Here is a 16,500-nt window from a genome sequence, read left to right on the forward strand (position 1 = left end):
ACATATGCAGAACCCCCCCCCCCCCCCCCCCACTATAGGAGGAGGAATAGTCAGTGAGGTTTTCCCATGATTAAAATAATAAAGTCTGTCTTATATGGGGCATTGGAAGGCGAGGCGCCGATGAAACAAACAAAAAAAACACCACAGGTAGTGAAAGAACGCACGTCAGTGAGGCTCGACGCTGATTCTCGGATGGGGGGTGGAGACGTGGTGTGTCGCCCGCTTTTTCAAGCCATCGCTTTGCTTGCCGACGTTAGCAAATGTCCACAGGCACCAAAGTCGCTGGCCCTCGACGAGCGAGGAGCGGATGGCGATAGCAATAAAAACCGGTGTAACGTTACGCGTTTGTTGTTTGGCAGGGGACCATGTGTTTTTGAGCTTCTTTCGCACTGAACGTGACCAACTGCGCTAATCAGAGGCACGATTTAAGCACTGTTAATGCAGTTAATCTGCATCCTGGATAATGTGACCCGCAGATAACCAAGGAGTGGTGGTTACCTGCACCAGTGGTGGTAATTCCACATTGCTATGCTGAGCACCAGTCTGTCCATTTAGACCCGAGCACTGTCGATTTCTCACGCAAGCGGAACTTGTTTTGATTGACCCCGTAGGGGTTAATGGGTTGAGTGGACCCCAGACCAAGATTTTTTCACTCCCAGCCTTCTGATTTTGAGCCTTGCTTTTTCTAACCAGCCTTGCCTCGGGCTGCATTTAATAAAGGGGACGTTATTACTACTTAATAATGCCGTCTTTTAATTGGCACGTAAATGAAAGTCCACATCTTTCAACGCCATTGCAGCGCCTTGTGTTGTTACAGCGTATGCAACGTTGCCGTTTCCGTCCATTTCCATTGCCTCCTGTGATTATATAACCTCCATTGTGGCTTGTGTGAAGAATCCATCGAGAACCTCGAATTGTCGGACGAGTCCTCGTGTCGTGGTGAAGGCGTTCTCGGGGTTTGCGAGCTTCATGGTGAGCGCGTGTACGGGCAAGGGCTTCGCGGCCACGTTTTGAACGGCGCTATTTCGGCCCAGAGGATTGCTCGGGAGCCCTCGATAGGCGTGGGGGTCCCCCCCCCCCTCCCCCTCCTGACCGCACGTTTCGCTCGCGGGTTAAGACCTTTGCGCAGGGAATAAAAAAGCGTTTTGCAGTACCTGCCTCAATACCTGTTCAGCGGAGAGGTGAACACTTGCAGTGTCTGCTTCTGCGCTGCGGTTGTGAGTTTGTTTTGATTTTTTTAATATGTAATCGTGCCTGTAAACATCACCGACGTGAAACCTGATTTGGAAAAATAATGTCGATGTTATTAACCCTTTCCCGTTCCGAGACATCTGCAAGTTGCAGTGTGGGTCCCGTTCACCACATCTGAATCTTAGAACGCGCAAGGCTCCGCATTCGTTTTATGTCGCGATGCTTGGTGCCGTTGTTTTACTGGTAGGAACCTCCTGGTTACACCAGCCCACAAGGGATTATTCTGTCTGTCCGTCGTGCATCCAAAAATGGGAGGGGAGGGGCTGGGTGGGGCTGGGTGAGGGGTGGGAAGGGTGGGGCTGGGTGGGGAGGGGCTGGGTGGGGAGGGGCTGGTCACCCCGTGGTGCCCTTATGAAACTCAACGTTTAACCTACTCACGCCGGCTTGTGCCCGCCCTCACAGTCGGCCATATTTTCGGAATACACCACGCCGCCGTTGACCCTGGCCATTGACCGAGCAACCCAACATTCCTACCAGCTCCCTCCGCAGGAATGTTTAAAAGAGTTGTACTCGCTGCAGACAACTCTGGCGACACGACTGCACTCGATGGTAGCTGGTGCCAAGGTAGGGTTGCACACCCTACCTTACCGCATGGCCTTATGGGAGCCACGGTACCGATGCAGTTATTTTATATTTTCTTCCGTGTTCGTTTTGATGTACACGTACGTCATCGGAACGGGAAAGGATTAGTTGCAATACAATGTAATGGTGCTTGGCTTAATAAAACAATTAACCTTTTATGTGCAGCATGAGTTGAGTGTGCTTGTATGTGTACGTGTGTGTCTGCGTGCAGTATAGTGTAGAGCGGCAGTGCAACGGTTAGCGCACTGCGCTACGAAACCCGGTGATCCTGAGGGTTAGATTCGTGCTCGCAGCCAATAATGCACACCCAACGTTTTTAAACCGGATCCTTGGCCTAGGTTGAATACCTGGAGCGGTGTTAACATCAGCACTGGGGAGACAAAGGTGACTGGGCATAGTGTTGGCCACCCGCTGCCCTCGTGCCATCAGCCTTCATAGGTGCTCTCTTACAGCACCTGTCCCACTGTTAAAGGCTATATCAGGGATCTTTATCTTTGTACACGTGTGTGTGTGTGTCTTTGTACATGTGGCAGAACCTTAGTTCGACTCTTGGCCTTGCCTTAGAAAAGGCACAAGTGATATCGAACCTGGTCCTGGGCTTCTCCTAGGTCGACTTGGCCTAAAATATGTAACCTGGTGCAGCATGTAAACATCAGCACTGGGGGAGCGGACCGAGGCAGCTGGGTGTGGTGCTGGCCTCAGCCACTGCTTTGCGCACCACCACGCAGGCCTTAATAGGCGCTCCCTAACAACACTCGCCCCAACGGTCCAATTAAGCGTGTACTATATGGCGGCTGGGGGGGGGGATCATTTGTGTGGTGTGGTGGTGGTGTGCGCGCGTGTGGCCAGTTCTGCCTTCTTATGCACCGTTGCTACGCGCGGAGGGAGAGGAGGGAGCGAAAGAAACCCCTTCCCCCCCCCCCCAAAAAAAAAAATCTCGCACCACTTCTCGGCTCTGAGCGCCAGTGTGGGGCACGGGGAGAAACGCGACCGCACTGCAGCCTCGCGCACCAGATATGGCCGAAAGCTGTCAGGAGCTCGACACGGGCGGTTGATCAATAGCGGCTAGGCATCACCCACCAAAATGCATTTTCTTAATAGGTTCAGACCTGTCGAAAGAAACGAATGGGGGCCTCGGAAGGTTGGAGGGAGCCTCTCTGTTTTGCGCTCGTGGAAAACTGCCCTGGCCGACTTGGGAAATAAAGTCTGGTCCGCGAGCGACGCCAAGCCCCAGAGTAATTGATTGCGCCCAGAATTTGCTGGTTCCTCAATTAGCGCGGGGGGCTTGTTTGACTTGCCGTGTTTGTACGGCGTGCCTTCCCTTCCCTTTCTCTCTCTCTCTGAAGGTCACCCTATTTGGACACCCGAAAGCCGCACAAAAGGCACCGCGCCTCTGTTTTTTTCTTCCCCTTCTAATTTCTCTTTCGACACTGCGCACGGCAAATAATCCCATAGTGGAATTTAATTTGGACGGGCCCCTGTTTGTGTGTCCCATGAGAAAAGAACGGGTTTTTTTTGTACAGCCTCTCTATATTTTTTCGTGTGTGCTTGAAGTTGCCCGTCCACTGCGCGAAGTTGGTTTGTGGTGATGAAGTCCATCGGTAGCCTGATTGGTTTTGCCAAAACATTTCTCTAGCTTTTTACTTGCGGTCTGGTCCACATGCTAATTAAATGGTTGCTGGGAACAAGAGGGAAGGGGGTGGGAAATGAACGAATTGTGCCTCCTGGCTTTTTTCTGACTTTTCCAAAGCCTCCACCAGTGGTATCCAATCCATGAACGTCCTGGTTTCAATTCTGTTCATTAAAGTTGAAATATGGCAGCCGCAATGAGAACATTGCTTTATTTAATTGGACGTGTGAGGGTTGTTGGTTTATTTTTTTGGGGAGCGGGAAATGAAACGGGATGGAAACCAAACTCGTTCATAACTAACCTTAAGTAAAACTCCAAATCTGGTTTTCAACGGGAAGCATGAAAGTAAAAAAAAAGCAAATACATTTTCACGACACAACGGAACATGAAATTATCAAACGGAGAACATTTTAAGTGGACATTCCAAATTGCTCATTTTCTTCCGAATAAAAGTTGAATACACGGAAAGGGACTGTGCGAATCGAAGCTGTGAGCGCTTTATAATGGAGCGCTGTGAAGTTGAAGGGCCCAGCGTGCCCATTACCGCGTGCTTTCCATATTCGTCGAAAATGTTTTAAGGTGTGTTATGCCTCGTAATGCGCTCTTGAACTCGGTGCGCTTTGAAACGCATGCCGCCGTTCAATTTGCGACGCGGTAGTTCGTTACCGGAGCGCTCTCCTAATGAGGAGTCCGGCGTGAGCAGCGTCGCGACTGCGGCGAGATGCGCACGCTGCCCCGTTTCACTTTTTTAATGGCCCTACAGACTCGCACTGTCACTCAGGGATAATTGGGTCCTTGTCCTGAACTTCACAAACACTCGTGCTTTGTGCGCCGAGAAAACTTCTGATTGGCGAAAATGTCACCTTGTTAAGTCTGAGGCCTCCAGTGAAACCAGCCATAAATCACTGCCAGGATGTCAGCGGGACATAATTGCTCTGATGAGTTCGCTGCGGGGGGAAGGCACGTACTCGCGGCGGGCCTCTCTCACGCTCGCTCCGCTCTGCGCGCCCGTAAGCAGCCGGGGAGAGACGCGCTCCTGCCACCCGGACGAAATTGGATCGATGCGGGGGCTTGTTTTTTCCGCCAGCCCTCCTCCTCCGTAACAAGCCGCGGAGCTTGGGACCGCGCGTGCCGCTCGAGAGGGAGAGGGAGAGAGAGCGGAAGGGAGCTTTTGGGAGAGACGGAGAGAAAAACAAAACCCATGGCGGTGGCTTTTTTTTTTCAAAGAAATGGTGGTGGCGGTGGTCTGGAAGGGGAGCGCCAGTGGGGAGGAGGTTTCGTGCGGCGAAGAGTCGGGTGGGGAGGGAGGCTCGCTTGCGTGAGGAGGGAGAGCGCAGCGAGCGTGTGCGTACTGGACGACACGCATAGAGGAGGAGGAGCAGGGCGGGGGGTAGAGGGGGAATAAAAGATAATTTTAAGTCGGACAGGAGCCCAGGTGAAACCACAGCAGCAATTAATGCGCCTCTTTTAATTGGCGGGCCTCGTTTAATTCGCACAGCAGGCTCAACGCGTTGCTGTTATTTGGCCCCTGGTAATTTGCGGCGAACACAATAGGCTCCCTTCTCCCTCGGCCATCACTGCGCACACCCCTTCTCGGTCGCTCCAACCCCCTCCTCTCCCTCTCTCTCTCTCCCCTTTCCTCGGGCGTGTGCTTGGCCTCCATGCTTGCACCTGGGACACCCCAGGGACCCGCAGACAAACAGAAAGCACTCGCTGGGTTGTGCACTGTCCGCGGCGCGTTTCGTCACGTTGATTGATGGAGAGCACCCTTGTCCCCCCATTACTGGGGTTAATGTAGTGTTTAATTAAGTGTCATTTGCTTGGTAATGGTCGGATGATTAATGGCCTGCCGCAGCACGGACACACCGACCGTGAGAGAGGACCTCGCCTGCGCACCAATAGATTCCGGGCCCGAGATAATGGAAACCTTTTACCTTATTGCCTTCTATCTATTCTTGATATTCCGATGTGAAATTGGTTCTTTTTTAATGGCTATTAATTCTGAGCCGCTGTATTGGCCTTTCTGCGCGCGGGGCGGGGCGGGGGGGAATTGCAAAATGTCACACGGCTGTCGGGAGGTTTTTCCCCGTCCGCAGAGTAATTTAGGCAGCATTGCTCAAGCCACGGTCTCGCCCAACGGAGCCACAAATCAACATGTGACATAAGACGCAGGGCCTCAACGCGCGCGGAACATCTACAAGAGTAATGCGTCGCCCCATAGCAAGGTAGTCGGCGTTTAAAATTGCATTTATTTGTAAAGGGACATGCTCGAAAACAACAACAACAAAAATTCCCGACGCAATTTCTCGCGATAAAACATTTATTTATTTTTTTGCGCCGCCGGTGTTGGAGAATTTGTTATAAATTGATATAACCACTTTCGAGGAGGGGAAAGCGAAATAACGCGGACTGTGAATTGAAAATGTTTGTGGCGGCTTTCCCCCCCGGTGTGTGCGGGTTTAAAAAAAAAACTGCTTAAATGTAAACATTTTGATGGTGGGGGGGGGGGAGAATAAACATCTTCCGCACGCAATAAAATGTTTTTCAACGTGCTTTTGTGATTAAATGTCCACTGTTTAAGCATGAGCTAGTAAAGAGATACTGTTTGTTTATCAATGAACGGCGAGTCTGGCTAAAACCCCATGAATTTTTGGTGCCTCTCTTTATTTTTCACATTGACACGATTCCCCGAGGTTATGGTTTTTTGTCCTGGCAAATTACCACAACACGGAATCCGTTGTGCTAAGCCTCCGCCACCCTACACGGGCAGAACCCTCGATCCTGCAACCAAATCTCCGTGAATACACCAGATCTCATCCCATCTCAGACGCGAAGGGGGGGGGGGGGGTGAACGTGGTTAGTAGCTCCTGGACGAGTGGTCACCAGGGCTTGCCAGGTGCTGTAGGAAGCGTGGAGCTGGGAAGCGTTGCCAGGAGATGGCAGTGCTGAGCGTCACCCCCTCCTCGGTGTATACCTGGTGGGTGTTCGCCAGTTTCCGCTGGCACAAAACCAAAGACGTCGATGATTTAAGCAGCACAGAAAGTAGGTCGTTGAACAAGTATTCCAGTGCGGAGCTCTCTTTGAAAAATAATCTCAAGACCCTGATTCCTTTCCTGGGTGAATGATTGGTATCACTAAATAAATGACACTTTCATTAAAAAAAAATGGCTTGTTGCAATTCGCTTATTTCATTTCACCTGAATGCAGTGATGGAAAGAGAATAAGCATTCGTAGCTTAAAAAAATGTCCCGTAGATGTGAATGCACTTTTGCTAAGCAGTCTACCGTCTCTGCGTGGACGCGAAGCTTCGTGTACGCGATGTGAATAAGTTGTAAGAAGGATGCGCGGACGTTTGCACGTTGAAAGCCTCCGTCTGTGCACTCATAACTTACTTCCCAACTTTCATTTTCCGTACGGTCACCCCCACCCCCTCCCCCCCTTTCGTATTATCGTTTAATATTGCACATGGGAGCACATAAACGTGCAGCTTCAATACAGTGCCTGTGATGTATCACGACAGATACAATGCGTGTGTGATGCATCGCGTGTTATTTACGCTGCGCGGCGCATATGCATACTAGGGTGACTGAATGACACACATATGTGCAGCCTGTCCCCAATCTGTTTGCTGTACTGCCTGCAACAGCCGATTAAGCAATTATTCTTCTTGGTTCTTTCGGTAAAGTCACGTAGAAGGGAAATAATGAAATAATAAAAATAAACATAATAAAATAATTCTCACGACGTTTAGGCCACAACGCAAGCAGCCGTCCTCGGGTGAAGAACAGGGCTGTCGGAAAGACAGCGTCTGAATGATCTTCATGTTCTTCACCTGAGGACGGATGCTTGCGTTGTGGCCAAAACGTCGTGAGAATTTTATTTTATTATGTTTAATTTTTATTATTTTATTATTTCCCTTCTACGTGACTTTACCGAAAGAACCAAGAAGATGACTCCCTGCAGTCACGAAAGCTTTAAATCTAAATTTAAGCAATTATTACGTGGACGTTGTGTGCGCGCGCAATTATACGCGCATATGTGTCTCAATGTTTCGACGTGTCATGTGCTTTGTGTCAAATCAATTCCTTCATCCAGCAGTGGATTGACGGGACTATAATCTATAATTAATAATCATGTGCAGTAGGTTTGTATTGTGTGTAATTATGCTGGCCACTATTCGATGAATCCAGAGAAAGGCGCTGCTGCTGTGTGCATGCTTGTGGACGTACTGTGGGTGGTGTCTGCAGACTAAGATGCCACCGTAACATCCACCCATTCATATTTTCGTTTTCGTTGAACGATGCCATGCGCTCTTTAGCAGCCCCGCGCTGTGCGCCTCGTTTTCACCGCATCGCGCGCTCGTCAAACCGACTGCCGGCACCGAAAACAGCAAGCGAGCTTCGTGCGCGTGTCAAAGTGTTTTTTTTTTGTTAACGTCCCGCGTACCGGCGTGTCTTGTCGGGTTAAGCATAATCAGAGGCGGTGTTGTTCAGACCTTCTCATCAGGAATTTACCTGTGGCAGTAGGATCATCCCATGGGGTTGGCAAAGGAAAAAACAAACCTTGAACCTTTTTTTTGGGTTGCAGTGTTTATTCGCAACACCCACCCTAATCGCTAATGATGCAACAGTGCAGCTCGATTTATAAAAATATTAAAATTTCTCCGGCTCGGAGTAGACGGTTGCTCAGGCACTCTGAATTTCTGCCGAGGTGCGGTCAGTTGCTGGGGCTGGCCCATTGGGCGTCCTAAACAAAAAATGTTTTTGCATTTAAATCCGAGGTGAGATGACCAAAGGGAATGAAGATGAGCTCGCGGCGTCGTGAGATCAGGGAAATGTAGATGCCGTGGCGTTGTGTGACGAGAGATGCAGACGGGATAGATGAGGGAGAGAGATTTATTGTCCTTCTGAACGTGAATTCGCTTGGTATGTGACTTAGGATTTGAATTTCTGCTTGGGGCACTGAACCTTTGCCCAGCTCGCCGCCGCTCGGCACCTTGAAAATATTCCGCGAGGCGGCGATGAACATTGCCTGCTGCTTCGTATGAGCGAGGAGATGCACGCTCGCGCCTTTTAAACGGCACCAACACTCCAGCTAGTGCTGCACTTTAACATTTAACATTCTGCTGTATTCTTAAGAATGCCCCCCCCCCAACAACCCTATGTACTTCATTGTAACTCTGACCTCAACACAAACTTTGTTTGAAAAAAATGGTTTTGAAATATTATTTTCTGTAACCCGCCCGTGTACCTCTCAGCGTGGCATGGTTCTCATGTCTCTCGGGACTTTCACAAGGACTTTTTTCCCCGCCTGGTGCCTTTTTTAATAACGCCGTTTGGATGCGAGTGGGTGCAGTGTCAATATCCCGACGCGCCAGACTGATAGAACGGCAAGTGGTACCCCATTCGTTTTACCAACACCCCGAACTTTAAAACATCGTTGGTGCTTGAACTTTAAAAAATCTACCCCATTCTGAAGCAAGCATTGTGTCCCGTTTGATTATCACTCATTAGCAAGCGTTAGACATTCCACAATGCGATGCCGGGGACCAGTCTCTTCATGCGATACTCACTGGACTTCCTACCAAGTAGTGCAGTCTAATGGGATGGTGCTCGGTGTGACCCTGGTGATGCTAGAGATGATGGCGATGATAGCTCCCTGATGTGTTTTCTCGTCGTTGTACCGCGTGCTGTTAGGTCGGATGCCCGACATTTCCTAGCCACGTACTGAGAACTGAAATCATTTCCTGAAGAAGTTCCCAGAACATTGACGGAAACGTCGCACACCAAACCGAACAACACGCCAGCGGCACAAGCCAAACGCACATCGGAGAGCCACCGCAGCACAACCTGTGCACCTACGATGACGATTCGTACAGCCGAGGCCATGCCTGGCCTGGATTTGAACTCGTGTTCCTGATCGTGGGAGCTCTGCATCTCTTGCACGCTAAGCCGCATCCATGGCTGATGATTGAACTCTGCGACCTTTAACAGAGAGGCAATCCGCGCCGCCTTTGTGATCCCCCCCAACAGGAGGTGCTCATCTGCACTGCATCGCTCGGGTCAGAGGTCACGCCGACTTCAAGAAATCATTTCAATGCAAGGATGCGCACTCCGCCGCTCTCTGGAGACGCGCGTTTTGCGACGCATCGCAATTGGCTAATTTTCGCGTTGCACCCCGCGAAGCGCTTTCTCTGCCTCCTTAATTGTTATTGACAGCTGGCAGCAAATTTTTTTGTATTTATTCAAATGTAGGTCATTGTCAATTATACTTGCCGTTCCGGTGGTAACACCGCGTGCTGTTGCAACTGACCCTCCCACGTGACTGCATCGCACGGAGCTACACAAGATGTGATTTTCTCTGTTTTACTTCTTGGAGCCTCGCTGAGACTGCAGGTTGATTTTCTAGGAGAGTCCTACCTTTGGGATGTTTGGCCAGTTCTGTTTGTAGAACTGCTGGAAGTAGAAGGAATGCAAGTACCTGGAGAAAAACTGCTCTTGGAGGAGATTAACGTGCAAACTCCTCGTGCATACCCTGTTAGCCTACTTGCTGTGCTGCTTTACTACATGCGGGTATCTTGTGCACATTGTAGCTCCATCATTGCATCGCCCACAAGCCTCACATTTGTCACCTAGATGACATGAGTGCATTATGACCACCACACCGGCCAAGTCAAATCCGTGGGGCATTGCTTTTTTCTCTCTTTGTAACTCTGAACCAGCAGTGACATTTCCACATTCGTAGGGCATAGCCAGATTATATATTGGACAATTTAAAATAAATTTTATCGGACATGATCAATTTACTGCTAGACAAAAGCCTGCCTAAGTCATCGCTACCCCTCTCATGGTTGTGTGATGCAATGGCTATTTATTTATTTTCCTCTTACCACAAGATGATGCATTGTATCGGCTCCAGAGGGACGGTGGGCTCGGTCAGCCCCTGACATGGATTTGAACTCGCAACATTCCTAATAATGGGTCAAGAATTCTCATCCCCAGCAGCGCCGTCGATGCTCTGCAGCGCCACGCGCGCCGCAACACCCAGTCGTTCATGAGCACTCGGCTCCCGCAAGTGATGCATAACTTTAGCCTCATTACGACACAGGTCAAGAACCATCACAACACGAGGCTAGTGGCCGGTGGGGGCGGGGGGGGGGACTGGTGTACAGCGACAAGCTGAGGCTCTTGTCGACTGCAATGATGACAAAGTTATTAGAGCCTTGGGTTCGCTTCAGTCGGTTTCCTTGAGGCGTCCTTAAGAAGAGCAGTTGAACAGCGCCACCTCTAGCTTCATCGCCAGGCCGAGTGAAGGGCTCCTGGCGCATGCTTGCCTCCCCTGGTCTGCAGGCATCAACACATCTGTGGGACACTTGATTTACTTCGAATTTTTAAGGGCGATAAACACGCCACTGTGCCATGCCTGGGAGGCTCTGTAGAGGAATCTGAATGGTTTGGTTAGAACTGACCTTGCATTGACCCAATCTGCCGACACAATCATTGCCTCGCTTTTCATATTGTTGGTGAATTATTAATATATATTTTAAATGAATCTCGAAAAGTAATAAGCTGGTGCGTGACTTTGCCCAAACAAGCAAATGGGGCAGTGAACATCTCCCGTGACCATCCTGAGCCAGTGATGGAAATTCGACATTATTATGGTGGGGGTCAGTCTATCCACTTTGGTTGCTTTTGTCAGTGATATTTTATCAGCCCTAGAAGGATGAATGTGTCGAGGTACATGTCTTTTAATCCATCACTTTGGGGGCAAATGTGGGTGGCTCGTGCAGATTTTGAGAAACTCTCAAACCCATGGAGATGAGCTGGCCAGGAAATTGCTGACTTAAAATGGGTCCATAAACCCATCTGTACGGACCTTTTTGTTAAACCTTTCGAAGCATGGGTTACCCCCATTTTCTTCCTCTACTGCTTTAAAAATAACAATTAGCCAATAATTCCAAAGCAGGACCTTGCTGAATGAAGTGCCGTTTGATTTTCTAGATGCTATATATTCATAGAAAAAATGTCGGATTGACTTTTCAGCTTAAGAGATCTTGGTTCTCTCCCAACAATCACCACGGAGCCGGATGGACCGCTTTGCGTCAAGTCCCGTCAATTGGGTCGCAGACTCTGCCTCAAACCGAGTAACACGGGGAAGCGGGCGGGGGGGGGGGACGCACAAGCCGCCCCCTTTCGTTTGCGATCTGATTTACTCTAAATTTTGATTTAAAGCTTTCGTGACTGCAGGGATTCATCTTCTTGGTTCTTTCGGTAAACGCTGCTTTCCGACAGACCTGTTCTTCACCTGAGGACTGCTGCTTGCGTTGTGGCCAAAACGTCGTGAGAATTATTCTATTATGTAGTATTTTTCTTATTTTATTATTTCCCTTCTACGTGACTTTACCGAAAGAAGCAGGAAGACTGATTTACTCTCTCGACGCATTTGCCGCCAACGCCGCCCAATTCTCACCCCTGAACTGTGTTGTGGCCTGCAACCCGCAGGCTGTTTGGCGTGACGGGAAACTGCGCCGCCTGCAGCAAGCTCATCCCGGCCTTCGAGATGGTGATGAGGGCCCGGGACAATGTCTACCACCTCGACTGCTTCGCCTGCCAGCTCTGCAACCACAGGTCGGTGCTACGCATGGCACGACTCGGGCAACACGGCAGGAGGGGGAGAGGAACTGCACGCGTGCGATTGCTTTGTCTTCGGTGGCGCATCGCGGCATTCTCTGTGTTGTTTATAAGGTGCAGACGTATCTCGTGCATCTTAAAGCAATAGTTTTTGAGTGCTGTGTACTATAATCTGGTAGGTGTGTATGTGTGATGAGATTGTGTAACTTTATTATTTGAGGGTGTGTCTTTCCGGTGTGTCTTACAAATCTGGACGATACATTATTGTGCAACCTGACAATAACTGGGACTTTAAGGTCCTGGGAAGACTCGAGAATTCCGAGGATGGACTACCTCGAAGGGACCAATTCATGGGAGAAAACCAGAGCAGGTGGCAACCCCAGTGGCAACGGCTTAAGAGCTCTGAGTTTGTTGAGTTCACAGCCTCCTCGAGACCCTGCGGCACAGAGCTGGGCTCCAGTAGACCGTTTGCCAAGGACACGTAACGCGCCCAACTAGGCAGAGAGAGAGAGAGCGCTTTGGTGGCCACTCCTGGCAACGTCGCCACGAGATTTTTGCCTGGCTCCGCGAATGACGCGTTGGGGTTTAATGGAGATTAATGATGTTCAGGTTTCCATGAAGCATTTAATGCACCTTTTTAAAAAAAAACTAAATTTTGTAAATACTTTCATTTTGGAAAGGGGACGTGTTTCGACTTGGAAAAATGATGTTCATGCGACTACATTTTTCGCCCCAGTTTTTATTCGAGCGGTATTGACGTTGATACTGGCAGAAAATGTATTTTGATTACCGCTGTGGGCTTCAATACTTGCTGGCGTTCTGAATTTGAAATTCAACCGGGTGGAGAGGCTTGGTGCAGCGTACACTTTAGACGGGGAGGTTTGCCTTCCATTCCTTTTGTGACGAATCCCTGTGCCTTGGCCAAAGAGCTGTGGTCATCGGGACATTGTCTCGGATAGAACCGATTTTGTATTGAAATGATGGAAAAAAAACCCACCCCTTGAACACAACAGGATAGTCGAGTTACTCCGCTACTCATTCGGCCACAAACTACCATGCCTGGGTAAGTTGAGTAGCGCAGACATCGGATACGTGTCGCGAAATGTAATGCCAACGTGTGCAGCGAACGCAATATAATTCCCTTTAGAAGTCGAAGTGTCTCCCTGCCTACAGAGACACATGGCAGTGCTGCTCGTTTGCATTCGCAGCTGAACTGGTCCAGTTTCGTAAATTTCACGTTCATATAACAAGGGTCAGTTTTTATCCGTAGCACCATCGTACCATAACCTCGAATAATGGTCCAGTGTGGAAGAGTAGGCCAAAAAAGCCTCTAACGGGGCTCTCTAGACCGCCCTCTAGTGGAGGTGTTTCTGCCTACAGCGGTATAAGGAAACAATTATATAACGTTGCATCATTACCTTGCCTTAACCTCACAAAGCGAGACAAATGACATGTATCAAGACGTTTAAAGTGTTTTTTTTTACATAAACATGTATTTCCATTTGCAACTGTTGCTTCACATATATATGATACATTACAATGCAACATGCGGGAATTTTGTTGTAGCCGAACATAAACATGATTGTTCATCTTTTGGATTTTTGTGGGGGGGGGGGAGGAGGGGGGGGAGTGCAACGTCGCGTCGAGTGCGCCGCTCGCAGCCGCGAGCTGCGGTGCGAATTCGCGAAGGGGGAAAAAAATAAAATTAAACCACGGCTCTGTCAGATTTCCTAAATAACATTTATTACTCCATAAAATATTCAGCAATTTTCAGTGAACAATGAGGCTTTGCTTTTTCTGCCACCAAGACACATTTCTCTGATCTGTTTTAGTTTCCAAGTGCCCTTTTTTATATTTATTTTATCTGCAATATTACGCCGCATTCGGCGCAAAGAAAATGTCAAATTGGCGATGCGTCTGCGATAAAGCCCGCAGTCTAAAGTGTGCGCCTTTTTTTTAAGGGACAATTACACATGGCAGCAGAACATGCAGCTGATATCATCCAATCCAAGTTTATACATTTCCCACAAAAGGTAACCTATTAATTGCGAGAACTGGCTGTATGTTCTATCGCTCTGCTCATTGAGATTGCACTATTCAATCCTCCATGGAAGGGATACAAATGAATGCCATCGTTCGCTTTAGATCGACTTAATTTTTTTATTGGCAAAGTGCCCATGTTTACCACGCAACTGAGCAGCAGTCTGTTGTGCTACATTTATAACAACAGCGACCATGACGACGACGACAACCCAAGTTCGATCCCAAGTCATGCACATCGGGGTGAACTTACCACGAGACCTGACTGGTGTGCCCTCCTCTAGGTTGACTCGGCCCAATACCACACACACACACACCGGAGGAGCAAACAGCACTCTCTGGCCATGCCATCATTACCAGGCGTTCGCCAACAGTGCTTTGTGCCCCCCCCCCCCCCCCCCGGGAGAGACTTAATAAAAATCGCACCAACCAAGGCGCTAACCCCGTCGTGTCGTGTGTGGACTATGTGCAGGTTCTGCGTGGGAGACAAGTTCTTCCTGAAGAACAACATGATCCTGTGCCAGATGGACTATGAGGAAGGGGCCATGAAGGAGAACTACCAATCCCAGGTTCGCTAGGGCCCACGGACGGGCCCTGCCCTGCGAGGCGCTGCCCCTCGCTGCCCCCTCGCTGCCCCAGGCACCGGGCGGCGGCGACGGCGGTGGTGGTGGTGGCGGCGGGGGTGGTGGCGGCGACCAGCAGAAGGCTGTGGACGTTGTGGGGACGGCAATGGCCTGCATGGCGGCTGGACAATGGGGGCGGGGATGCAAAGAGTTGTGGGGCGAGATGATTGGCGAAAGGAAGGTGGTGTGGGTGGAAGTTAAGGGGAAGGGTGGCTGGCGAGGGAGGAGGTGATGGTCGTGGTGGTGGTCGTGGTGAAAAGGACAATTGACACTGTTGTGTGTCATGGATGGCAGCAGGCGAGGTTGCGACTGCAGAACGAACTCGGGAGTTCCGATGCGACGCGCGTTACGGAATCGTAAGGCGCCAACTACGACGTTTTCGAAGAGGTGTAAATCAAACAAAAAAAACAATGTTAAGCAAAAATACAAATTTACGGGGACCATGACGGTGATGATAACGATGAAATGTTTCCACGTTTTCAAAAGCTTCGCAGAATTTTTTTCGCGATCAAAAACGTACAGTGACCACTAAGCTACTGCTGCATAAACAATAAACTAAAATGGCTTTTTGCGCGCTTTGTGATTCGCAAAGGGGAGGAAATTTCGGAAACGACCAAATTTGTTATTTTAAGCAACTTCACGTTGAGCTCAGCAACATGGTGGAGGACAAGAGTAGGTGGAGAGGTTGGGGGCTTTGTAATTTACTGGGGATTTGTTACAAAAAGACGGCACATGGGAACTGTTGAAAACTTTGTATTTGCAGTGCACCCAAAACCCACAAACCTTTTACCCCCCCCCCCCCCTTTTTAAGGAGTAAAACTATAAACAGTCGTAGGAACGTTTCTATTTTCCCTTTAGGGGACGAGGTTTGCGCGAAAGCAATCGCCGTGCGCCCACTGCATTTTTTATCCTGCACATTTTTTTCGGGCGTTCACCACGTTTTCAAAACAACACTGGAAATGAAAATAAAACGACGGGGGGGGGGGGGGGGAGGAAAAAATGTGTAAAATTTGTATTTTGCAGGGCTGGGTATCTTTTGTTCGATGCACTGCTTAATTAATACCGTGCTGTGATTTACATTTTAATACCTGCTGTAGATGTAATATAACCAGATTATTGTTAAATACGAGCATTCTAAAATAGTGTTAATAGCTGCTGGTGGTATATATGTCTTCATACGTTGTTACTGCTTGGTCACGTGTGTCTGTGCAGAGGGGTTCTCCCCACACTAAATTGGTCAGGAATACAAAGTCGCTCTTTCCCGTGCGTTACCGACCTATTTGTCCATACCCCAAGTCCCGTTTGTTAATCCTGTGGTAATTCCACATTCCTATGACAACTTTGGCAAATCCACGAGGCGAGCACGAACAACTTCCCACCGGGTGTTGCAGCCTCGCCGAGTGGCGCTCACTTTACCCGTCATCATGACGACATTCCACATTTCCATGCCAAGGTCCAGTCTATCCATAGTACTGGCCACTGTTGACTTCCTACAGAGAGTGGTCCTCGTGTTATCGATGCTAGGGGGGGGGGGGGCGGTGATGGAACTCACAAATTTCCAACAGCGAGCCAATGGTTCCAATTGCAGCACTCCCCTTCCTAGCCAGATATGACTAATTCGTCGTCATCATCGTTGGTCTTCTATCCACTGCTGGATGAAGGCCTCTCTCCAGCGGCCGTCATCTTTCATGATCCTGCGGCGTGATAAATCCACCAAGCTCCATCGACAGGAACCGAATTCACC

The 16,500-nt window shown here is 49.4% G+C and overlaps 1 protein-coding gene across 4 annotated transcripts in view; it reads left to right on the top strand.

Moving 5' to 3' along the window:
- Positions 1–15,740, top strand: part of LOC133350341 (LIM domain only protein 3) — a 162,149-nt gene extending 146,409 nt beyond the window's left edge. For all 4 annotated transcript variants that reach the window (XM_061564608.1, XM_061564610.1, XM_061564606.1 and 1 more), the window contains 2 exons: positions 11,965–12,090; positions 14,606–15,740. In XM_061564608.1, coding sequence (XP_061420592.1) covers positions 11,965–12,090; positions 14,606–14,711 — 232 coding nt within the window. In that variant the 3' untranslated portion in view covers positions 14,712–15,740. The remainder of the gene's footprint in view (positions 1–11,964; positions 12,091–14,605) is intronic.
- The last annotated feature ends 760 nt before the right edge of the window (positions 15,741–16,500 follow it).

The sequence above is a fragment of the Lethenteron reissneri genome, chromosome 33, assembly GCF_015708825.2.
Source record: "Lethenteron reissneri isolate LAM-NWPU_2019-01 chromosome 33, ASM1570882v1, whole genome shotgun sequence".
Taxonomy (NCBI): Eukaryota; Metazoa; Chordata; class Hyperoartia; order Petromyzontiformes; family Petromyzontidae; genus Lethenteron; species Lethenteron reissneri.